This window comes from Tetrao urogallus (assembly GCF_951394365.1).
Source record: "Tetrao urogallus genome assembly, chromosome: 7".
In the NCBI taxonomy this organism is placed as follows: domain Eukaryota; kingdom Metazoa; phylum Chordata; class Aves; order Galliformes; family Phasianidae; genus Tetrao; species Tetrao urogallus.
In genome coordinates, this window is record NC_136820.1 from 19,258,341 (window position 1) to 19,284,385 (window position 26,045).

Consider the following 26,045-nt stretch of genomic DNA (forward strand, 5'->3'; position numbering starts at 1 on the left):
CATAGTTACCATTCTGGGTAACTGGAAAAGTCAGTGTCCTAAAAAAGGCAATCTCCCTAAAGTGATGGAAACTTAAATATTTGAGATTAACAGTAATTATCCCACATGAATGCAGTTATGTCAGGGGCAGGTTCTGAAAGCTGATCTAGAAACCTTCAGCATAATTTGACAATTCCCTTTGCCTTTAACAGTTTCTTATTAAGGTGAACACATCCTTAAATGCACGAAAATGCACATTACCAAAAATATACTATAAATATCCCATTTTTTAAAATTCTTTATGTGTATTTTGCCTTTTAATATTAGATCTAGAAACAAACTGAGATGGCCATATTTTCAACACAAAGAACATGCAAAGTAGCCTTCTTTACATTGGTTTCTTTTTACTTATTTACACATCCTAGACCTTAGTGGGCATGATGTACCAACAAGAACACTATCAGTGTATAAATAGCATCTGCTTTCTGTATTGTAAGTGCTCTGCCAGTTCTAATATTTTAACTTGTATGTTACAATGTCACAAATACCATGGAGCACATCTAAGGCCTACACACATTTTTTTCAGGGGAAGAAATACATGTCAGTCACTAAAACACAAAGGTCTTGATTTAGCATCCTTTGGGTGTGATGTGAGTAAGTACACAGAAGTTTTGGATGATGTAAGACTCTGAGATGACAGCAGTATACCGTATTGTGCAGTATCAAGGCACCATATCTTTTCCACTGCATTTCTCAGGATTCTGCAGAAATGAGCCCATATCAGTCTACAAAGCAAGATGATAATGGCAACTATGCATTAATAATAGCAAGATAATGTGGCTTAATGAACATGGAAATAATGGCAATTAGCATGGCATGATTATATGATAAGGACAATCAAGAAAGTTCTATTTTCTTTCCCTTTGCTGTCACTGATGGGTTGTGTAACACTGGGAGCCTCAATGATCTTGAGAGAGAGAAGAGCTTCTGGGATCCACCTAGGTTTGCGGTGCAAGGCTGACTTAGATTGATCTGGCAGCCAACAGATCAGTTTCTGTAATGGCATTCATACTCTTTGATAAAGCACTATAAGATCAATCTACTGATGAAAATAGATACATACAGGTTACATATTTACTATTCGTCATTCTCACATACGATTTATTATTATGATACCCTTTTCGCTGTGTTAAAAAAGGAACTATTTTCTAATAGTAGAGTAACAAGGAGACTGGCTAGCTTGCCTTTAGAAAATCCTTCCTTCCTTCCATAGTCAGTCAGATATTTTGAAGTCCCATTTCATGCCTAAATCATAAGGTTGGTATTAATGCTTTTAAGATACAATACACCATTGATAGAACAAAACTTTAAAGCCAATTAAATGTTGGCAATCTTCCTACCACTGGCAAAGTAACACTTGTTAACAGTTCCCCTTTGTGGCATGTTTGTAGTGCAATCGCTGATTTCTGGAAAGCTTTTTTGGCACTTCAAGATATTTTGAAATATCTAATGAATTTATTTTTATAGGCAATTTTAGACTTTCCTCATATTAAAATTTAAAGCATTTTACTTTAAAAAGTAGGGCTTTTATGCACCCAAATGAGGTACGTATCCACATTTTAACATATGGGAAAGCTATTCTTTAATTTGTAGAAATAAACTGTACAAACAATAATTTGTTTATCTGCATTTTAACTAGTTGACAATTTAAGAAATCATCTCATACAAATCTTTATGAAATACTCTCTTAAGTAGGTGTGAGTAAGGAGATACTGCTGCTTTACAAAACAAAAAAAGTCAGAACATTTTTATCCTGTGTTTTATTATAAGTAAAAGCTTTCATGGCTATTTACTTAAAAATATCTCAATCTTAACAAAGACTTTTTTCTTCATTTTGCATGGAAAGAATGTGATTAGGTTGGGAAAGAAATAAGAAACACACAAAATAAAGTTAACTAGCAAGGCTTAATTTATAATGAGATAAACTTTTATGAAAGGCAAAATTATTTTTAACAAAATGAGCCAACTTTATGGCTGCTAAAAGTTCAAACATCACTGGAGGGCATTTTGGAGGGGGAAAAAAAGCAGCTAGATTTCATAGATTTCATTTTAGTCTGTTTTCTTATAAGTGTTCTGCAATATTTAGTCCGTACTATCTAGTACTACCAATGTTTTCTTCTTGTAGTGTCTATCTTACAAGTTGTAAAGTATAAGTTGTATCACTGCTCAGTGTGTGAGCAGAGATTAATCAAATTTCTTGTATTTTGTCATCTGTAAAATCATGTTCTGTATGAAAGCAATGTAAAAAGCACAGTAAGATAAGAGCGAACATGTCAATGGACAATAGAGTTTATTCACAGGTGTGCTGGCAAAGCAATGTAAGCCTCAGTCTGCTACACTTTTAGCTTCAGGACTCTCCTTTTTGCAGTTTCTCATGCTATGTTTGGAAATGATTGTGCTGTATTTATATTTTGCTAGTACGAATCTCATATACCTATATAAATAAAATCCTCTTGGACATGATAAAGTTCTAGGAATATGCAGCTGTTCAGGCAAAGCTGTGTCTTGTAATGAGAATTAAAATTCTGTGTGTGACTACCACAATGAGTGATATCAGTAGATTCTGCTTGCTTGATCCCCACCCCCCAGAAGATCAAATCAATCATTTTCTAACTCAATTCAGCTCTAGTAGGAATCTGCAGCCAACTGGAAAAAGATAAATTACTCTAAAATTGCAAGAATCAGGCAGGAAGGTAAAAACCACATTAACAAGCTGAGTAAAATTTACATGTGATTGTGTGTAAAATTTAGGTTTTAATGACTTTCAAAGACCTTATTTGGACTAGTACAGATTTCTGCCAGCATAGCTATATTGATGGGGAATCACACCTCATCTCAACAGAATTTCTGCTAAGATGTTTGTTAGCCTCATCACCACTGAGGAAATAAGTAAACACAGCTCAGTAGCTTCATTCACTTGGCACTCTTCAAATGGCACGCTGGAAGAAACAAGTGAGCTTATGAAAATACTGGCATATATGAGTCTCTGGAGCTTCAAATTATTTGCAAAGTGCTAGCAAGTTAAAGAGTTTCTGTTTTTCTGTCTCTTTCCCATGCCTTAGCTGTAGGAAGCAGCAACTGAGTGAAGGCATGAGATCAGCCTGTGGAGTGGTGACACATGCCAGATTAAAGCAATTGTATAACCACAACCTTGTTTCCTGCCCACAAGATGCCTTTATGTTGAGCTGCATTAATTTAACTGTGTATCATCCACTGTTTTATAGGGGCAAGTATACAAATATACACTGTGATACTGACAGAAGAGCCAAGTGTGTACTTATGTAGGGAGAGAGAGCCTATTCTTTCTGTACTAACACATAACTGAGTGAATACCTGACTTTGTGAGACCTGAGGTCTCCTGATAACTACATTCCTCAGGGAACAGCTACCAAAAAAAAGAAAAACACAACACCCTCTGACACAGTACAAATACCCTAATGACTAAAGGAATACCCAACGCTCCTCTACAGTGGCACCACAATAAACTAAGGCAAGTTTTGCCTTCCAGAAAAGAGAGTAGCTGTTCTGTTCATGAGACAGAGATGCATCAGTTGCACAGCTCTATCCTGCTCACCCTTAGAGCCCAGCTCTGCTCCCTTGCACCCAGTCTGGGACTTTCCCCACACAGTCTGTAGACCTCCAGGCCTCTTTGGATCCTACATTGCAGACACACAGCACAGTTCTCACTAGTTGTTTGTTTGGTCAGTCCTTCTGGAACTGCTCTTGGGATCACAACACAATGAATCTGGTCATGAAGCTGAATGGAGGAGAAAGATCTGGGAGTGTTAGTTGACTGCCGGCTGAACATGAGCCAGCTGTGTGCCCAGATTGCTAAGAAGGCCAATGGCATCCTGGCTTGTATGACAGTTAGTATAATCAGCAGGAGTAGGGATGTGATCATCCCTCTGTATTCAGCACTGATGAGGCCACACCTTGAGTACTGCATTCAGTTTTGGGACTCACTACAATAAAGACATCGAGGCCCTGGACAGTTCCAGAGAAAGGGAACAAAGTTGTGAGAAGCCTGGAGCAGAAGTCTTATGGGGAGTATGTGAGGGAACTGGGGTTGTTTGTCTGAAGGAGGCTCAGACCTTACCATCCTCTACAACAGCCTGAAAGGAGACTGTAGAGAGGTGGGGGTCAGCCTCTTTTATCACAGCAACAGAATGAGATGTAGAGGCTTTAAGTTGGACAAGGGGAGATTCAGGTTGGATGTCAGGAAAAAAAAAAAGTGATCAGAGAGAGTGTTCAAGCATTGGAACAGGCTGTCCAGGGAGGTGATTAAGCAATCACCCATGAACGTGTTCAAGAAACACGTGGCACTGAGGGACATGGTTCAGTGGGCATGGTGACAATGGGTAGATGGTCACACTAGATGCCTAGAAAAGACCAGCAGTCTTTTCCAAATTTAATTTTTATATGACGAATGCCAGCACCTGTCTTACACTCATGAGGAAAAAGCCTTTCTCGTCACAGCCAGGGTACCATGAACACCAGACCGTTTTCATGTTAGAGGGACGAGCAATGGCCCACACAAAACCATTTGTCGCCTCAGCCTCAAAGAACACCCTACCCACCACAAAACCCGGGCCCCGCCTCGGGAGACTCTCACAGGCCACCCCACAGCCGCGGGCCTGGGGAGGCCCCACTCGTTTGGCTGCCGGCCCTGCCCCGGGGAAAGGCAAACGCCTCCGCGGCCCAGTGCCACAGCGCGGCCCGCTCCCTCTCTTCAGGGAACGGCCTTGGCACAGAAGGCAGCGGCGAGAAGCGCTGGAACGCCGCCGAGGGCGGCGGAGTTGAGTTACCACCGCCAGCTGCGCTACCCCTGCCCGGCCCCCGCCCCGCTCCGCTCCTGGCACCGGCCGAGGAGAGCTAGCAGCGCGCAGCAGGCACGGCGCGGCCGTCATCGAGCAGCGGGCGGAGCCGGGCGGTCACGGGGAGGAGTCTGCGCCGCCACGGGCCGCGCTTCGCCGTGCGCCGGCCGTGGTTGGCTGCCGCGGCTGCCGCTCGCGGGGCGGCGGCGGGGTCGGGCGGGGAGGTGCCGGGGAGGGTGGCGGTTGGCCGGAGGTCACTCGGCGCCGGGGTGCAGCATGGCCGCGGCTGTGGTGCTCGGGGGACCGGCGGGCTGGTGGCGCTGGCACCGGGGGGTGCGTGCCGCTCGCGCGGCGATGGGTAAGGACCCGTCCTCCCTGCGGCTCCGCGCTGACACGGGCGGCGGGCAGTCCGGGCCTGGTTCGGGGCTCGGCCGGGCAGCGCCGCCGATCCCCGCGCTGTCACGGGCGGCTCCGCGCCGCGCGGGCCCCGCGTCGCCCCGCCGAGCGGCGGCCGAGGGGATGGAACCCCCGGGAGCGCGGCGGGGCTGTTCACGGCGCAGTGCGGCCGCGCGGAGCCCGCTGCCCAGATGTGCGAAGGTCGCCTCAGGGGCTCGGAGTGGCCTCGCTGCATCGGTGTTCTGTCTCTTTTTCTTCAAATAGCATGCGTGGAGAGTGAGAGAACACTCGTGTTCTTTGCGTAACCACTGACACGTTAACGGTACCAGCGATCTGGATCTGTTCTGTTCAGCCGTCTTAATCATTGCACCAAGTTATTTCCCTTACCTGGAGGCAGACCCAGCAGCACTTTTTCCCGTGAGAGCTCCACAAGTGCTAAATTGGTGGTGAAGGGAAGGGATGCGTTTCAGTGTCCTTTCAGTGCTAGGGGAAGAGGAATGCTCTGGCGGAGTGGGTGCCCAAATCTTTTCCTTCTCTGAGCCTTGAAAACAGCCACACAGTTTTACCCGCTGAAGCAAATAACTGAATGCATTCCCTCAGCAGTGTTTTCAGTGTCATTTTGGAAGTGATGTAACCAGCCAATATCAGTAGCAGCTCACATATGTCCTGTTAGGCTCCCAATAGACTAGTAGGTGAAGACTTTTCAAGTAGTAAAATGGAAGATATATGTTATTTTGTATGGTATATGCTTTTAAAATCATGGCGCTTAAAGAGATTCAGGAATTACTCAGATCATTACTTTAAAGTAAGTTTTTAAATTCTGATTTGGCCTCAAACCTCCTTTAAGAAGATCAATGAAAAGTGTTTGACACTTAATTTTGAAATTAGCTTTCAGTGTTATCTTGCTCAATTTTATCTCTGTTCCTAATGCATGATTTTTCTTCATGGTTGCAGCTCTGATCTTATGCCAGGTAATAGCTCATGTACAGCAGGTGTATTGGTCATGTGCTAGTAAAGTTAAATACAAGATTCCTGCTTGTGCATTTAGTACCTTTAGTGATACTGCCATTTTTGTAGCAACAGCTTCCAATGCATTTTGAATTTTCTGTATATGATAGTCATCAGGAATATCTGCATAAGAGCTTTGGCATCCCATCCTGATCAATATCCTGGTCGCCATGTTTCATGTTAGGAACACAGCACACATGAAGATGGTTGGTGGTGAGCACAGCTGCAAAAAGCAACCAAAACCACCACACTGACTCTTTAAGTTGAAAAATACAGTTTGTCATTGACCGAAAAACCTGATCAAGAAACTGACTATAAGGAGAAATTGTGTCTCTCTGGTATCTCCCACAGAACAAATATTCACCCACAGTGTTTAAGCTATTGTCTTAGTAGTGACTGCATGGAAAGTCCTTCTGACTCTGAAAACTGTTTATGGGATGAAGAGCATTAAGCTTTCTTATCCACTAAGTTCTATTGCACTGTTACATGTCTAGGTATCTTCATATCTAATGTCTTTATTAGATTTGCAACCCTTTTCTTTGGCTTTCAGTAGACTAAAAGTTGTATTTTGATTAGGGATTTCAATGAGCATTGTTCTGAGTGAAACACCATGACAGAGAAGGAGCTCTGTCCACTCTGACGAATCTGTCCAACACAACATAGCATGTCCAATATAACAGCTTTGTCACTGGTTTCTTGCCATTCACTTACAGAATGTTCCTTAGTTTGTTAATTGCTCTTGGACAACAAACCATGGTGGGTTGTTTCTTCTGTACATACTAGAGACTTAAATCTTCTGGGAGGAAATAGATGAAGGCACCTTGTTTATGTATGTTTGTGTATTGGCAAACTGGATAGTTGACAGAGAAGGTATTGTCTTGTGATGTTGCTGACAAAAGTGCTTCTTGGAGAGGGTGTTCATGATCTGAAAGCACTTTTTTGGGCTAGGTGTAGATAAATCCTTCCTGAGGACTGCTAGTAGGGATGAAGGAAGAGGGATTTTTGTGGCTGAGAGACAGATTTACAGGTGAAAGAAATGCATCATCTGAGGGAGCTGTTCATCAAAGATGATACACTACTAGAGAGTGCAAATGTCATTGCCAACAGCTTTGGATGAGTAAAAGGAACCCATTTAACTTAACAGTTTAATAACGCTTCTGTTGATGCACTAGCTGGGTGTGAACTGTGGGGTGATTCCATGCTCTGGTGCAGAGAAGCATTAATTACTAAGCAAGGATTACAACTGAAAGACCTACTGCTGTAAACCCCAGCGCATTACTTAGTTAAGAGATCAAGTGTACACTTGATGTTCTTTTTAGATGAAAATACTTAGTACCTGTTTTTGCCTTTATTTCATTAACAAACATTTAATGAGTTATACCTACAGATAAGAAAAATGTAAGATGTAAGAATACTGACACTTAGAAGATAGTGTGTCTGTTTCTCATCAGCAAGCCTTTACAGAGGCAAGGAGAACCAAGTGGGACATTTTCAATGTAAAGCTGGCCAAATTTAGAGTCTTGTAATCTTCTTAAATTATGATTTTGGCAGAGTGCAGTTCACAAAATCATTGCATAAACTTTAAAAGCCTGTGACCCTTGGGCAATTTAAATTTTATTGGCAAAGCTTCTAGGAGCAGAAAGACCTGATGCTACACAAGTACAGCTAACCTTCCTAACTTCTGTGTTTCTTCATCTTTTTCCCTCTAGGATCTACTTCAGTATAGACTGTAGGAGTTTCCATAGAGAACTCTGCACAAAATACAGAAGCTCTCTCTGATCCTTTTTTTTTTTCGAAGCAGGAAAGTGAAAAGGATGATGTTTTTTGTTGTACCAAAACTCCATATACTGAATCAGGGGCAACAGCTTTCATTTAGTGGCTCATACTGAGCTGCTGTCATGCTTCCCTGTCCATGTCAAAGTACTTCACATTCAACTGTACTTTCTCATACAACCCCAAAGAAAAAAAAATAGCCTTCTTTTTCAGCTTCAACTCACTATGGGCATCTTCTCATACTCCTGTTAACTCTCTTCTATTGGATGGGAAAGAACCCAACGTTTAGTGATCTAGAGGGATCAGGATTGTTAGTATGACTCGTAGCCACTCTGGTTAGGGAATTCATACCAGAGATGAATTAGTGGGCTCTTATCCTCTGTGCCAGTTATATTTACCATGTTTGGCATGGGAGCTAGGAATTCCAGCCCAGGAGGTAGGCACTTTTGGTGAACATAGTTCAAGATGTATTTTTTACATCCAAAAAGTCACTGATTTCTTGGGCCTGTTCTTGGCCATTGGTCTGTGCCCTAGAGTACAGCTTTAGAGTACAGTACAGGCAGACTGGACCTTTTCCAGCTATACTGTCTGTGATCCTAGCCAGCCACTAGTTTTTGTTTAGTTTGAGTAGAGGAAGATGGACTCTGCACAGCGTATTGTATTGTCTGTGCAGTCTACTCTTTGCAGTGAATTCCACCATGGATTTGAAATCCCTTCTTAAAGCTCTAAGGATCATTAACTCAGGAAACAGTCTAAAATGAAGTGTGCGAAGTGATCTTTTAAACTTGTAGCTGTCATTGCTCAGGTTCAAAAAGAAAGTTACTTTAAATAGCATGTAGTAGCTTTTGAGGTCATTGGCAGGCCAGGTGTTCTAAGGACAGGATTAAAGACAGGTTGCTGTCTGTGCACTTCTGACTTTCCTTTCTTAATAGATGTATGTTCAAGAAAAAGCATTTTGAAATTCATGAACTCGTACTGATTTTCTTTCTGAAATTATTTTTAAGGGGAAATTCTTGTGCAATTACACAGATTTAATTAAGCGTATATATTATAGGATAACTTGTCAATGCAAAATATTTATCTGTATTGTGTATAAGCCCCTAATATGGTGGGAGGATTGTGAGTAGATCCTCATCAGTGCAGTCTTAACAGGCACGGGATTCCTTTAGCACAAACTCCTTCAATAATAATGAAGACTCTCCCAGAAAAAGCCAAAATTCTTTGGAGTTAGTGTAGCTATAGTTGGCTTTGCTAACAATTAATTTCATGTACAAATTAACCTAATGCTACTAGTCCTATTTCCAGTGAAGGAAAATTAATTGCATGTGGTATCAGCAATTATTTCAAAGTAGCTTCTGTTGCTCCTGTTATTGATGTTCTGTACTCTGTTAGTTGTTGGAAGTGAACTGAGCATTTTTTCAGCTCAGTAGGTTTTCTCATTAAAGTAAAATGGACTCAGTGCCACAAGGACAATTTCTGCAAATACTTCACAATTGATGGGATTGGCTAGGCATATATATGTGGATTTGCAGAGTATGAATCCAGAGGTTCTTGAATTATACACTTCTTAAAAAAAACAAGTATGTGCCATGTATCCTGAACTGTAATGTAAACAGTATCTAGGTATTCAAGCTGGATATCACTTTCCATGGTGATACCTGTGGAGTTTCATCTAATATGAAAGTCCAAAAAATCATGTCTTCTTAAAGAGTCTGTCTGGCAACCTCCCGTTGGCTTAAGCAGTCATTATGTTATATTATGTGCCAGGATTTTAGAAGTAGCTGATTAAAATGTGATTGAAATCAGCACTGGTATGTATGTTTGTTTGTAATTTTTACTGGTATGTATGTTTGTAAGGTAATTTTATCGATCTTTTAAAACAGTTTTCTTGTGTTTGAGTACCTGAGTTATCAAATTATATAATACTGAAGTGGCCAATTTAATGTTGGACTGTGAGAAGTTAATGAAGAAGACAGAAGCTGAGTCAGGGATTGGACTATTACTCTAGGAAGTCTCTTTTCCTGTAGTTCGGAATATTAATTAGCATAGAAAAGGAAATGACATCTGATTCATAAATTTTTAAGAAAAGGGATAACTACAGAGATAGCCAAAAGGGGAAACAGTAGAACACAGTGAGACAAAACTGTTAGGACTGGTGAGGATGTTGCCTCATATTACAGCTGATCTATGTCTAAGCCTTTTGGGAATGCTGTGAAATAATGGGCCTTGAGGAAGGCATTATAGTAGAATGAGTTAGCTTCATAGACATTTATACTGAGAGGAGAGTCTTTGAGAAGTCATAGAAGTACTTGCTGGCAACAGGTCTGTTGTTATGGCCCGATTGCCAGTGGCTTTTCGTGTCTTAATCATAGAATGTGATGATAGGCAATCATGGGAAGTCATTAAAACAAAGCAGCCTTCTGTGGTGACATGGTGATGGTGGAGACAAGTAAGGCAGTGTGAAGTGAAGAAATGGCACAAAGCAGTGTGAGCAAAATGTCCTTCTCAGTTCCCTGTATTTCCTTGAAGGACAAGACAAAATTGCACGCGTTGAAGCAGGTGGAAGTTTTGATGTAACTGAGAGAGAGAGAAGCTGTATCTCACATGTGATTAAGGTTTTCCTAGAATTAAGGTAAATAACATCTTCTGATATTACGGGGTAAAGAAGAAAAGATGCTGAAAACCAGGACTTTGAACCTTTGCAGTAAGCTGGAAGCTGCTGGCTAGCAAACAGAGTAGTTTTAAGTCAATAGAAGTGATATACTTGGGAAGACTGACTCATAGAAACTATGAGAAGAAGGGGCTTTGAGATGATCTCCGTGACCGATGGTGGTGTTTTAAGCTCTTTGTTCATTTGTTTCCTAGATTTGGCATGTAGTGCTTCTTAAAAAAAGCAGTGTGCTCTTTCTGTGACTTATCTCAGTTTGCACTAAGTGTTTTCCCAGTACAGTTTTATTTTAAATTGTGCTACTTCTGTAGCTATATAATTACTGCAGGCATCTGTTGAAACTGTCTCAGACCAAAGTTCTCTCAACAAACTTGATCTATTAAATGTGGCACTTCCAAAATAGTGCTGGAGATGAAAGAGCATGACCGTTGCTGGCTAAGAAGGAGCTTAAAGTCAGAAAGACTTTAAAATGATTAATCAAGTGTTATTGGCCTAGAGAGGATTCTTCACTAAGCATTGAGTCCTCTTAGAGTCCAGATCCAGCTTAAGCACTTCTGTATGCGTGCTTCTGAGTTGCAGTAGTTCCATAGCTAGCCTTGATTCTGCTTGCTTTGTTGCCACATGCTTTAGCGTTTATTCTGCATAACTTTTTCCTTTCTTGTAAAGGAGGAATTATCCTGTGTAATCAACAAAGAAATCTAGGAGCCACCAAATTTGCTGGCATTGGGTCAGGAGTGTTAAAAGTGGTGAAACATTGCTTGCAGTATGTGAATGCCTGCAACACTACTTTCTATCCAGCATGCTAGAGGCCTGCAAAACTAATGAGTAATCCAGCATTTGATAGTCACTAGCTACTTGTAAAAAGTAGCTGGCTGAAAGTGCAATGCTTTCCATTGGTTATAGAATATACTTTATAGTTCTACCTTGGTAGTACAGCAAATAGAATACAGCACACATTCCAGTAAAAATTTAATCATTTTGTATTTATACTGTATTTTGTTGTATTTTTCAATATTTGCTTTTAAACTGTAGTGCAAGTGATTCCGTGGCTCAAAGAATTGGCAGTGATTTATTACGGAGAATTTCACCTTTAGATTTGGGCTTTATGTCTGACTGCAGGATCAGAATAGTCTGGTTATTGCCTTTTTGTTAGGAGCTGCAGGAAATAAAGTGGCGGCCTCAGTCCACTTCTAGAGAACAAGTGCAATATCCCAGGGCTGTAGCCAAGGTTGCAAAGAAGTCTGTAAAATATATATAAAAAATGATTTTGCTTATCCAGTTTAGGATTTAGATACATAACGGAACTGTGAAAAGCCTGCATGCTTTTAAGTCCTCTTCTCAGACTGAAACTGTGATTTTAGCTTTCAGGGATGTTACTGAAGTTTGAATATTACTACACTTTTTGAAACATCTACATTTTCCCCAATAAAATAATTTTATCTGACAAGTATGAAAATCATTCTGGGATGGTTATTTGTGGTTCAGTGTAAGCTTTACAGTTTAAATTATGTGGAATAGGATTCACATTTCCAAACTTTTTAAGCTTAAATATTTAAGTTGTGTAAATCGTTGCACACTAATTACATGCTTTTTGTTGTGTTATTATCACATTTTAAGATATGGAAATATTGATGTCTATTGTTTTGAAATCAGTGTGTTCTAGGGCAATGGCTTCCAAAACTCCTGTTGGATTCATTGGTCTCGGTAACATGGGAAATCCAATGGCAAAAAACCTGATAAAACATGGATATCCGGTTATTGCATATGATGTTTTCCCAGAAGCTTGCAAGGAATTTCAAGACCTGGGTGCTCAGGTATAGTAGTACACTTCCTGTATTCTGATGATAACTGTATGTATTCAGTAGTGCTTACACGTAATGGTTTTTAAATAATCTGTTTGGGTCATTTTTTTGTTTTGTTGTGGTGAAGATCCTATTCAGAACTAAACAATTCAATGAATACAATCACAATCTGTGAAATTTTACATCGAGCAAAGACACAATTCCACCCTAAGCTATTTTCATACTGTCAGCCAGAATTGCTACCTGTTTTGTTTGTGTGTGTGTGTGTTTTTCTGTTGTGTGTTCTTTTATGAGAGTAAGTTGATGGCCTGTTCTTTCACCTCCTTTCTGTTGCTTCCTCCTCCCCCAGGTCTAGATGGCCAGTGAGCTGCTTTTCATCTGGTTCCTACTTTGACCTTTTCAGGTTAGATGACCCTAGTTAAAAATTCCTGCTGGCATAGCTGTAAGGGTTATAGGGACATATGAGCTTTCCTGCTGCTTCAAGGTGCTGTCCTCATGGGTTGGGGAAAAACCTAATTATTTAAGTGCTTATTTTCTTGGAGGTGAGGAAGGTTATAGTGAGAGAAGAGGAAGGAATGAAAAGGAAAATGGGGAGAAGGAAATTGATCACATTAAGGAGGCTTACCTTCCTGCCATATACCCTGTGAAATCTTGGCCTTGTTCCAGCCAGTGCTATTGCTTTTGTTAGTCTGTTAATACACCAGAAACTCATTTCATTTCTCACGTGGTTGGGGCTGTCTTTTCTGAATGTCTGAAATGTATTTGAGTGGCTTTGACGTACTTCAAAGCTATAGCAGTTCAGATAGTTGTGGATGAAGGGTAGGTATGCAGAACATAGAAATAAAGAATGTGCTTGAGTAAGGAGAAACCAATACAGAAATCATTCATAGAAGAAATTTTGCATCAGTGGCAAGGAAATTTTAGATAAATCTAGATAGAAGAACTGTATGCCATGAAAGTGTAAACTTTTGGAGCTAATTGCAGCCATTTTAAACAATGAGATAACATCAAGATTTCTGACAGATAAAACAATAAAGTGCACCTCTTGATAATTAATTATAGTTCCCCGGAAATAATTACAAAATCTTGGCTTGAAATGGGAAAATAAGCTTTTCAGCTTGTTTTCCTAAACTGCTGTTCTTATTCATTGAAGTTGGTGAGACTTTCAGTGATGAACCAGATCTTGAGTAAGAGGCTGCACGGATGAAATGGTTTGAACAATTACTTATGTTCTAATTTCACTTTCTGCAGTGAGATCTCTTTACTGTGCCTGCCCATTTAGGTAACTTATTGCCACAGTAATAGAATCTTTAGCATCCACTGCAAGACTTCATGTGTGATATTAGGTGATCTATAATGCTCTAAGAGCCAAAGGTATGTTTTAAGATTGTAAATCACTAATAGAATACGTGAGTAGGCTTAAACACAAATAAAACACACTTAAAGAAAATATTTGAACATAACTTCCTCTTTTTGATCTACAGGTGTAAATCCTACCTCAACACTTTTCTCAGAACTTAGAAACTTGTGGGTCCAAGGGGCCTTGTAGAAACTGATGTAGAAGGAACATTGGGCTCTAAGGACTGCTTTTTCTTTCATCTGGCTGGTAGGGTAAAACTATCAGGAATGTTACGGAAGTGAAAAGATGCCCCCCAAGAAACAGTAAATGTCCTCAAATGTCCGTTGTTTAAAGTCAGTGCTACTGCCAGGGTAGATGGAAGACGAGGGTTGTTTGATTATAAAGACTGCATATTGTATGACTCCAATTTCCTTATCTCTGAAGTAAGAACTGGGAAGTAGTATATGTAAGGAGGCAGCCACCTGCCTGCTGGTAGTAACTGGTAAGGGAAAAACTGGATGAGTGGGAGTTATTCACCTCTCTAGCAGCTGGGGTGAAAACTGCAGGTTTACAAATGGGGAATAATGAGTAGTACTGTGAGCAAGTGAACTTCCTGCACTCTTGTTCTCTGCTGTATTTTTGCTTTCCTCATATTTAACCTTTTCTTTCTCACAGTGCTGTGCATGTATATTACTTACTTTGCCTCAGCTTATGTATCTATGAGTCATATCTCAAATTTGGAAAAACTACCGATGTCAGCTGATGAGTAAAGCAGCCTAAACATGGAGATTTTTCAGTGTATTTAGTGAGAATGGCCTTTCAGGCAACTGTTAATTGACTCACTGTAAATATAAAGATAAAAATAGGGAAGTATTTTAGAACAAATATAAGCAGATGTACATGCTGGAGGACATAAGCCAGTGACCAGTGTGAAGAACAGTCTGAGCTATTCAATTGCATACTGCAAGAATTAGCTTGAACTGACTTATGTCAGAAGATACATGGAATTTGGACTGCCAGTCTTTCCTAGTATGTTCTATATTAGTAGTTAGCAATTAGTATTTGGTGGGGTTTTTTTTCGAAGTTACAATCATATTCATAATAACTTCGAATGCTTAATGTTTTTTAATAACATCCAGATGATTCAAGTTGACTTAGTAATTCTGAGACAGAAAGTTCCAAATTAAAAAAAAAAAAGCATGCTGCTTGTTGGAAGAGCTAGATAGGTTTCCTCTGAGATTGCTAATTATATTTGTATCAAGAAGTCAAGAATAACAATTCCCACTTGAATTTCCATGTTTTTTGCTATGTACTTCAAGGTGGCAAAGTGATTTTCCTTTGCGTGATTGCAGAAGCTCTGTCACGGTTAGTGTGCATTCTTAGTCTCATTTTATTTCCTTTCTAATACATTTTTGTAATTTGAAATTACAAATTGTAAATTGTCACATTTTGAAAGATATGAATGGAAAAATGAATTTCTGTATAGATGACTACTGTACTGTGTCTTCTATCTGTGTTGGCTGAGCTTTCTTTATCTCTGCCAGACTACAATGAAACAGCTTCATCCTATCTGTACAGCCAAGTGAAAATGTGAGGCTGTTACAGTTTTTAATTTGTGTGCAAAATATTGCATTTTTCAACTTGTTGAAAGATTAAAATGGACCACAAGATCTTCAGTTGATAGCTTGCAAACCTTTGAGAATACTGGAGGTAATATTTTCAAGTAAGAAGATGTATATAAATCCAGGTTCTAATTACACATTTCCTCTCTACTCCTCTAATAATACACATTGGGACTGAACTGAACCAGAGACACTCTGAACTAAAGGCAAAAGTGTCATACACAAGTCATAAAATTAACTAATCAGGTATAGAATCTCTTCTGCTTATAATTGCCTCATTTATTCTTCCTAATGTTTGTTCTTTGGGCAAGGATATGTTTTCTTTTTCTATCTGTGGATGATACCAGATATTTTGTGTAGTATTAACTTACACTTTCAAAACAAAATGGATACGTTTTTAAGTTCTTTTTTATTTTAGAACTTTTTTACAGTGAATTTACAGTCTTCCCTTCTTTTACTTATTTCACAGTAGTAGTGGTCAAGAAGTTTATCTTGTATTACAGGAGTCATTTAAGACATTATTCGTCATTTCTTCCCAACATGTACAAAAATGCTTTCTTTGGTGCTAAGACCTTAAAAAAACATTGTATATTAGAAGATAATGTATTCACATAAGTGCCTTTAGTATCAAAACTAACACAAAAAGTTAACAAATACCTGTAGGTATAAACAGATAGGGAATGTTGAAACAAGATAATCTCTTTGCTCATTTGTATACCTTAGAGAAGAGAATCAATCTTTAGAAAGCTTTTGAACTGCAATTTCTTAAGCCCTAATGCCATGTAGAATGGAAATTCTGATTTATTCATACTGAGTAATAAATGCATATAAAATTGTACTTCAAATATTTCTTAAAAGTTCTAACAATGTATTTTTCAATTTATTTAGACATTTTGGTGAATGATGCTTGAGCTGATAATTTTTTTCTTTAAAAATGTCAATTTATAGTATTTTGAGAAACTTCATTTAGCTTATGTGATGTTATTTATGGTGAGGTTGGAGATACAGTCTTTTTTTTTTTTTTTTTTTCCTTCGTTTTTCCTCAGTCTTCCTCTCTCAGTTAAAAGAGAGGAATCCAAGAACTAAAAATTCCAAAAGATTGGAATCTGAGAAAAAAAAGAGATTTTTGTGATTCTTAATGTTGTTCTTACTTAGAAACATAGAACAGTATTTTCTTTAGAGGCATGTTCTGGAGCAAATTGAAGATTCATGAATGGATTACAAACATTTCCACTGATAGATGTCCTGGAGAAGCAGACATCCTTTTTTATTTTATTTTTATATTTTAATTTTTATGTTACTGAACCAAATTAATTGACATTTCCATTATAAGGGTAGATCTTGCTTTCTAGTTTTTTTACCTAGCCTAGTTGTTACTAATGAATTGCAAATACTTAAACTCAGCAAGTGTTTGGCAGCTCTTTCTCAAAAAGGGAAAGCTTACTTAAATTTTCTTTTTTTTTTCCTTTTAAAGGTAACAGATTCCCCAGCAGATGTGGCTGAAAAAGCAGACAGAATTATTACTATGCTGCCTTCAAGTCCCAATGCAATAGAAGTTTACACAGGAGCAAATGGAATTCTAAAGTAAGAATTTACTGTAGTCTAAAGAATTCCCTCTTGTACTCAAATTGCTGTTACAGTGTTTGTCACATGATAGCTTGTAGTGGAAATGCTGTTAGGGCTTGTAGCAGTGATTGAGCATCTGGTGAGAAGGCAGGGCCAGCTCAGGGGAGCTCAGGTGCAAGCAATACAATGCACCTGAGTGACCGGAAAGGACAGAACCAGGATCCACCCCTTTCCATACCTCATTTAAGGTTTGGCAGGGAAGGTAAGGGTTTCTCACTGGAGATCCCTATCTACCTGAGGGCTTTACAGACCTCCTGAAGGTAAGCAGTTTCTTTCCCTTATTTCTGTTGCATCTGAGTGGTTCTTTACTTGCTGTGACCTGGGACCTTGCTGCTTTGCTGTCTTGTTGCTCTTTCTATTGTGTTATGTAACTGTTGCTGTGACTCTTAATGTGCTTTCAGCATGCTTAATTTGATACTCTCTTTTTTTTATTATTGATATTTCTAATTACATGAGAACTCTTAAACTGTGATTGTTTTGATTGTCTTGTGGCTAAAATCTAATTTTTTTTCTAGTGGAATAACAATTTACGTGACTTTAAGACAACTGACTTACTTACCAAACTTCTCAGGCGCTCGTGTTTCTTACAGATAAGGTTATGCACTGCAGACAAGTGAAAGTAGAATAATTGCTCACAGCAATTATTTTTACTCTTTTCCTTGACATCAAATCTCATAAATGAAATGCTCTGAAAAATGTAATTGTTTCTCATTGTATTAAAAGTGTGTTAACATAGAATAGCTGACAAGACTCTATAATCCCAACTTTCATTGTTTGTAGTCTTGGCAGACTCCTTACTGTTGATAAAGGAATTTGGGGATTTTTATACAAAAATGAACAGGAAGGATCACTGAAAATTTTTGAATCTAGTGTTGTATATCACACAAAACCAAACTGTCTAGTATGGTTAAGCTACAGTAACGTCTGTGTCTGTTCATACCTAAGAGCAAAGATCAATGTTACAGTCAATTCCTTACTTTACAGATAATAGGCTTTTCTGAGTATAAAAGGTGACTTTCTCATTTTGGCTTATTGAAAATATTTTTATATACAACACTGTTAACAATAACTCTATGTTCTGAATAGCTTGAGGCCTTGGCCCAGGGTTCAATGATTTTAATGGATCTTGCACAGAAGTAGTGGACTATAGGGTTCCTTCAAGATTCAGTCTGACCTATGTTTTGCCATAAAGTTCTTGAAGAAGGAGATGCTCTCCCTGTTCCAAAAACCATGATAAATAGATTAGAGATAATTAGCTTCAGATTACCAGTTGTATGTCTGACTGATTTGACTGGAGAAAAAAAAGTAAGAATTTGTCTGAAACCTCGGTTTTATTTTGCTATTATTTCCAAGCTCAGGTATGCTTCAGTCTTCAGATCTGGGAAGAAAACTGTTCACTTTGGCTTACCTTTCCTTGTTTATTAATCAAGAAAATACCTGAAGAGTTTGTTTAGTCTGGAGCAGTGGTTTTATTAGCTTTTGTGGAGGGATTCCCACTGAGCTTAAAATCCATTATTTGCAGAGTACTAATAACAGAAATAGTTTCGGGGCTTGCCAAATTAATAAATGGATAGTATTTTAAAACCTCTTCTGGCCATGTGCTCATTGCTTTCTAGCAAAACGACTAAGGCTAGTCATTACCTAGATCTTGCAGGATTGTACTGCTATCCATCTTAATAATGTAGAGGAAGAAACATACATACAAATGAGAAAAGTACAGGAGGTCTTCTAAAACTGATAAAATTATAGTTGTTGATTGTAGGCTATGTTAAGGAGTAGTGACAAGGAAACGAAACGGAGAGCAGTTTTTCTTTGCTGCTTTCAACACAGGAAGTAATGGTTGCTTTCTTCCCTTACTGTCTGTAGTTTAATTCTGCACAAAGTAGGACTGAGCAGATCTAAGTCTCTATAGCTTATACCCTTCAGGGAAGAAGGGTAATTGGATCAGTCCCATAAATCTGGGCAAACAGCTGTGGGAGAACTGTATCCAGGATGGCAGTGCTTTGAAGACTGCTTGGCAGTACTTACTACCTGCATTATACCAGTTAATCTTCTGAGTACCTAATACTGAGGGAAACAGGATACAGAAAGCTGTCATGTAGTTTCTCAGTGTGCATACACAAGAGAAGAAAGTGTCATTTGATAGCAGTTTTTAATTGCTGCTCTGAGTGGCTTCCTCACTGACAACTGGTTTGACCTTGATTTTTTTTTTTTTTTTTTTTTTTTTTCCACTTTTTGAGCTTTTTCTGAAGAGAGCATTGGTGTTATGGAACATTTAAGGGTTAACTTAGTCATCCTGCTGTTTCCAGGAATTTGTTCCACAGCACACTGTATAGAATCATAGAGGTCTTTTCCAACCTTAATGATCCTATGGTTCTAAGATCAAGTCCAACCACTGACCTATTCCCACTATGCCCACTAATGATGTCCCCAAGTGCTACATCTATGTAGATCTTGAATGCCTTCCAGGATGGTGACTCCACCACCTCCTTGGGCAGCTTGTTCCAATGAGCCACCGCTCTTTCTTAGAATGATTTTTTCTTGGTACCAGCCTGAAACTTAAGGTCTGTAGTGTTAGTCATTTCTGCTGACACAAGGGAAGTTCACTTCTTCTATGACTTTAAACTAAAAGAGGGGAAACTTAGGTTAGATGTTAGGAAAAAATTCTTTATTCAGAGGGTGTTGAGGAACTGGCGCAGGCTGCCCAGGGGAGTTGTGGATGTCTCATCCTTGGAGGTGTTCAAGACCAGTTTGGATGGCGCCTTTGGCACCATGATCCAGTGGGTGGCAGCCCTGCCCATGGCATGAGTTTGGAGCTCAGTGATCTTGAAGGTCCCTCTAACCTAAGCCATTCTATGATGCTTTGATTATTACTTGTCCTATCACTAGTTACTGGGGGGGGGAGAGGCCAGCCCCACCTTGCTACAATCTCCTTTCAGGAAGTTGTAGAGAGCAATAAGGTCTCCCCTGAGCCTCTTCTCCAGATGCAGAAAGGCTCTTTGTCTAATGTAACATGTAGCTTTAAATTACTCACCTTTTTATGACTTAAAAATTATGCTGTTAGATTTCATAGTGCTTGTAGGTCCAGTGGACGTTAAATAATAGTGCAATTGAATGGGAAAAGGGCTAAGAGTATAGAAGGTTGTTGTTGTTGAAGGCATTTTAAAAGTTAATTGCCTGTTTTTAATCATGTATGCAACTTTTTATGTTCTGCCATTTGAGATACAATTTATCTGCATAAAATTACTGGTTGTCAGCGTGGAAATTTTTCTACAGGCTTTGCTTTTAAGTCTGTAATGGGCTTTTGATGTTCAAGTTGTGATCTTCATGTAAAATAAATTGTGAAAATAAATAAAAGAATGCAATCAGACTATTCTGGTAAGATGCTTAAAATATTGTATATGGAAAGAAAGGTGTATTAAGGTATATAAAATTTTAAGCAGTATCAGCATTTAGTTCCATAGCTTAGAATGTATCTTCAGTAATCTGTATATGGTAAACTGTTAAAGCTTGTAAGATGGCAGGTTTTCCTAGGGAACTCCTTTTGTGTAGGATTTTTTTTTTTTAATGTAGTATTTAGTTTAAAAAAAAAATTACTTTTGTGTGCCTGTGTGTTTTTTAGTTCTTACTGTGTTTTGAGTCATTCAAGCTCAGTGCAGTGTACACTCAGGAGTATGTATGCTGAGTAGACCTTGCTCAGTGGATTTTAAAACTGTTCAATTACTAGCGTACAAAAAATGCGTATTTATCGTGCTGAGAAAAGTCACTGCCATGGTAATTGCATCAGATATTTAATAACTAATCTTTATTTTAGGAAAGTGAAGAAAGGCTCATTATTAATAGATTCCAGTACTATAGACCCTACTGTTTCAAAAGAATTGGCTAAAGCAGTTGAAAAAATGGGAGCTGTTTTCATGGATGCACCAGTTTCTGGAGGTAAGTCTTCATTAACAGTTTACCTCATTGGATGTCTTGTCTTGTTAGCAATCTTAGCTGCCGCTCTGCGCTCTTGTGCTCTTGTTAGTACGGGTTTGCTTTTCTTGCTGTATGTATGCTATTCTTTTTTGTTTCATTACATTAAAGATGATGTTGTCTGCTTCCTGTGTCATGGACAGATATTTACCTCTGTGGAAAGAGTTTAATGCTTTCTGTGAAACAAGGCACAATTCTGTTTGTCATCTCTTGCCTGAAGGCAGTGCTGTAGCAGTTAAGAACCACAGGCTGATAAACCAGATCTTCCAGTGCAGTGTATCTTTTGTTCTTTCATGTGGTTGTACTTCAGACTTTGGAGCAGTTGAGAAAGCTTGGTGTTTAAGTTGCTTTAGGAATGTTTTTACCTCTAGGAATCTGCTTTTGTGATAGATCCGGATTAACTGAGTTTCACAAGTTGCGTGGTCCTTTTCATTTAGCTTCCTTCAGAAAGTTGTGTTCTGATGCAGGTGTTCACATCACTTCAGTCTCCATGTGTTTATGTCTGTTAGGACAGAGCTATTTGGTTATTGTTGGGCAGTTCTATTTTGTATAAATTAAAGCTAAGAGAAAGGAGAAAAGAGGATTTCGTTCTCAGTAAATGAGAGTAGGAGGTTTCCTCCGATTCATAATGGTTGAAGTGTGTGTGTGTGTGTGTTTATTCTTGAAGCTGGAGATTGCTAACTACTGATTTCTGAGTACTGCATCTATTGTAAAAATAATAATAATAATAATAATAATAATAATAACTTAGAGTAGGGAAGTCTTTCATTTTGTGGATGAAAGAGAGCAGAAGCATAAAATCAAAGTTTTGAAAGCAGAACCATAGCTAGTTGTTGTTGCTGAATTATTATCTGAAACTCCTTGAATTAGAAGATGAGGAAAATTCATTTTGTATGAGAAAATCTTGTTTCTTTTTTCACAATTCACTCTTAAAAAAAAATAATAATAATAATAATGTAATTAGTTTTATTTTACTGTCTTAATTAAGATGATTCAAATAGTTACACCTGAAATAATAAAAATGTAGGAGTATGAGAGAATTTGGTTTTACGTCATTTATCAAAGGCACGATGAACAAACTAGAAAGTGTACAGCTGATGTTTCAGGTCATCAGGATGAGTGTAGATGAGGATCAAAACCTAACCATTTTATTTAATCTTCATGTGAAAACTGAAGTAGGATATGGTAACATACTAGACATCAAAATATTCATCTCAATTCTGTTGTGAATACGAAGTAGGAAGAGCCAAAGGATATTCGAGATCACAATGGGGAAGACGAGATTCTTCTTCACAGCCAAAATATTAGACATTGTTTTGTAAAGTTAAATAAGTTCTCTGCAGAGGAATAAAAACCATGGAGAAATGTATGTTGTGGGTGGCATGTTTATATCTGATCCTCTTCTAAATATAGCATAGCTTTATTCTTATTCCTTGGGCAATTCTGATGTCTTTTATGTGGTTCTCTTCAATCCCTTTCCCTCAAATACCTAAAGGGAGTTACTTTTTTTTTTGAGGGGTACACATCTGTAGCCTGTTTTTACTTATAATTTTTTGCTTAAAGGCTGATTATGCTGAATCTACAAATAAAGAAAGTAAAGTTTTATTCCAGAGCAACTCTAGCTGTCTTCTGGGTTTTGTTTCTTTGGGAAATGTTAGTGCTGAGACTGGGTTTATATTACACAATGCCATTGACTAGTCTGAATACACATAGCTGTTTTGGTGTTTAGTGGTTCATCTAAATACAAATTATTTGCTGTTTGATGTGAATTTCAGGTTAAGTGATATTCTGAAGGAGGGAGAAAGTGTGCTATTTGGTGTATTTACAGATGTTCTTCCGTCAATGTAAAATGCAATAGCCTTGGCAGGAGCATCAATGAGAGAATGTGTAGGGTGAAAGGAACCTAGTGAGCCTAGCTGTCATTTTTATACCTGTGAGCTTGCTAGTTGTTACTGGCAGGTTATTCCACTTGTGTATTTGAGTATTTGGGGCATGCCTAATGGACATGAGTGTGAATCTGCACTGTAATGAAACTATTTCAAAAACGAAATAATATTTTGAAAATAGCTTTATCTATTAACTTCATGGAGAAATACTACTGATTTTTATTCTTACTCTGACACTGCAAACAAAGTGTTTTAAGGCCTAAAGATAGCTACTGTAATCTGGCTCTTGCTTGCATCCTTACTCCTGAAAGATTCTTTCCCTTGATCTCTTTCAAGTGGGCCTGTGCTACCAATATAGTAATGCTGTGCTATTCATATGATTGGCTTATAGAATTTACCTGCAGCTTATGGTCAAGACCCATTAAGTGGAAGCTAATGTAGCTCATTCTGTAGTGTTATTTTGCATTGACTAACTTTGGAAAATACTTTGCATCCCAGTAAATGCATGCAGATTATGCTGCTAATGCTGTTTAGACATAGCACTTGCTTGTCCTGGGATTAGGATCCCTTGGTCCCCGTGAGAAAGCTGTGTCATAGCTTTCAGTGCAGTCCTGCTTTGTGAACTCTTTGTGAGTGCATGTGAATGAGAAGATGTCTTCATAATCCAAGTTTAATTTTTTTTTTTAAATCTAGAGGAGCAAACATATATTTTTTTTAAGATTAGATTCCGCAACTTTGTATATGTAAAAGGCTTTTAATGCACAAATTATCACAGTCATATCTAAAACTGACTTCCGTTGCCACTGAAACGGAGTACTGGCTGAGCAAGAGGTCTAAATTTAGACTTGGAGATTGGGGTCAAGTTAGTCTTCTCACTGAAAGTTTAATTCTCACTGTGCAGTTCAGAGCAAACTTTTCTAGTGTTTGGTTTGGTTTTTTTTTGCACATATCTGCAAACTGTAACATCAGTCTCTGTTTGGATTCAGTACACAAAATACAGACTGTCTAAAGTACAGTGGATAAAATGTTTGTGGATTATTGCTTTTAATTTCCAGTGTGGTATCTTCTTCACTTTAAGCAGTGTTTGTGTTCAGATACTGTCTGTCAGCTCCTGTTTGGTCCAAAATATGTTGTGCTGCATTTTGCTGGAAAATGTATCAGCTTGATTAGCTTTTATGTTTTTGAAGTTACAAGTACATAACTGAAAGCTGCTTAGATATGGTTCTGTAGAAACTTAGATAGCTCTTTCCCCTTGCCGTCTACGTTCGCCAAGGTAGAAATCCATGAAAATGTCACACTGCTAATTGTTAACAAGAGCTGTCTTAGAGAAGCGGAGTCTATGCTAAAATGGCAATAAACACATTTTTGTAGGAACCATGGGTTGGAGTTTTTAATCCAGCTGTCACTTCAAATTATTTCATCTTGCAGTAGTGCTTCCATAAGCCCCAGCTAACTGTTAAGAGATGGAAGGAATATTACAAAAAACACTGACAAATTGAGAATTCTGGTGACTGATAATGGAGTAAAATGTGAGACCTGGAAGAATGAGTTGCAGGCTTACTTATGTTCAGCTGGATCTATCCTTAGCGTGGAGCAAAGTAAAACAATGTCTAGAAATGCTGTGGAGATCTCGTTGTTGTTCTGAGATTTTATTCTTTTAAGGAAGAATAAGGACACAATTTCAAAACTGGAGAAATGAATGTGTATCAGTGGTGTAATTTATGACATGATGGAAAAGGTGAAACAGGCCAATTAGAAATTGTTGAATGTTTCTCTTGCCCTAACACTGAAGGATCACTGTGGTGTCATCTCCAACAGAAGCAGAGACTTACAGAGGTTAGGAGTATGTCTGTGTATGCTTGCAAAGATTATTTGTAAGATATTTTTCACTGTCTTAAAATGGTAATAAGTGATTCAAATGCTGCAGCTCTTGGCTTATAAAATATTTTCTAATGAAGCATCAATGATAGGTTTGTCATAATAAAGCTGGTTTTATAGATCTGTCCTTTGTTGGAGAACCTCAGTAGAACTGCTCTTCAAACTGACTTTCCCAGGTTGGATCCTCTGTATTTGTTGAGCTTTATGCATTTTTAAAGAGAAATTCAATATTATGAATTCATGGGAGTTGATTGGTTAGTTGATTTAGGTTAGTTGATTGAACAGGAGCAGTTTTAAAGTAAAGGAGGTGACATTTATATTAGATGTCAGATTTCTCATTGAGAGGTTGGCAAGACGCTAAAACATCCACAGCTTTTTTGAGCAGTCTGCACTGCTGAAGGTGTTCAAGGCCAGGTTGGATGGGGCCCTGGGCATCCTGATCTGGGCAACGCTGCCCTTGGCACTATGTTGAAGTGGGTTGGCTCTTGAGGTCCCTTCCAATTTTAACCATGCTGTGATTCAATGATTGTAACATCTCTAACTTGACAGATGGTGTACTTTTTTACTACATGGAAGACATGAAAGAAGGAATTCTCTGTATTTAGTGGTGGGGAGTTTTTTGTTAGTACTTGCCTTTTTGGCCTATTGATGAGGTGATTGGAATATGTTACAATCCTTGAAACACCGTCAAGTAGCCTGCATCATTATTTCTGCATTTGTGCTTTAGTTTTAAATCCCTTATATGCATATTCATGTTTGCCACAATGTTCTCTTTGCTCCCAAGTATGGAACTTCTACCTCACTACTTCTGCTTCTCAGTTTCTCTGTTTACATTCTTGCCAAATGTTTCTGATCTTAATCATTTTGTTGCAAAGCTTTGTGATTTTGGGATGGTAATAAAAATTCAGTGTGCAATCTTTTAATGTTAAGGTATTATGGAAAATGTTATGAGTTTCTGAAACATACATGAAGCTAAATTCATGCAGGAAGTAACTGACAACAGATGGAGAAGTATCAGGCTAACTGTCATTGAAGGAGGCTGAAATGACAACAAAGAAATGCTTTTGAAATCTGAGATGTTTAAAAAGCTTCTGATTCCCAATACCTATGCAATATTTGAAACTTTTACAACTTTTGTCAAAATAAAACTTCTTTAGTAGAAGTCTGTTTCCTTGGAGAGAAGAGGGAAAGGAGTGATGATCTTAAATATACATGTTGTCAA

The 26,045-nt window shown here is 38.5% G+C and overlaps 1 protein-coding gene across 2 annotated transcripts in view; it reads left to right on the forward strand.

Annotated features, from left to right (window-relative positions):
* Positions 1–5,129: 5,129 nt before the first annotated feature.
* Positions 5,130–26,045, forward strand: part of HIBADH (3-hydroxyisobutyrate dehydrogenase) — a gene marked incomplete at both ends in the record, with an annotated part of 80,265 nt that continues 59,349 nt past the window's right edge. Inside the window, 4 exons of one of the 2 annotated variants that reach the window (XM_079538572.1) lie at positions 5,130–5,211; positions 12,352–12,512; positions 16,936–17,045; positions 20,902–21,023. In XM_079538572.1, coding sequence (XP_079394698.1) covers positions 5,130–5,211; positions 12,352–12,512; positions 16,936–17,045; positions 20,902–21,023 — 475 coding nt within the window. The remainder of the gene's footprint in view (positions 5,212–12,351; positions 12,513–16,935; positions 17,046–20,901; positions 21,024–26,045) is intronic. The other variant, XM_079538573.1, reaches the window with a different exon arrangement.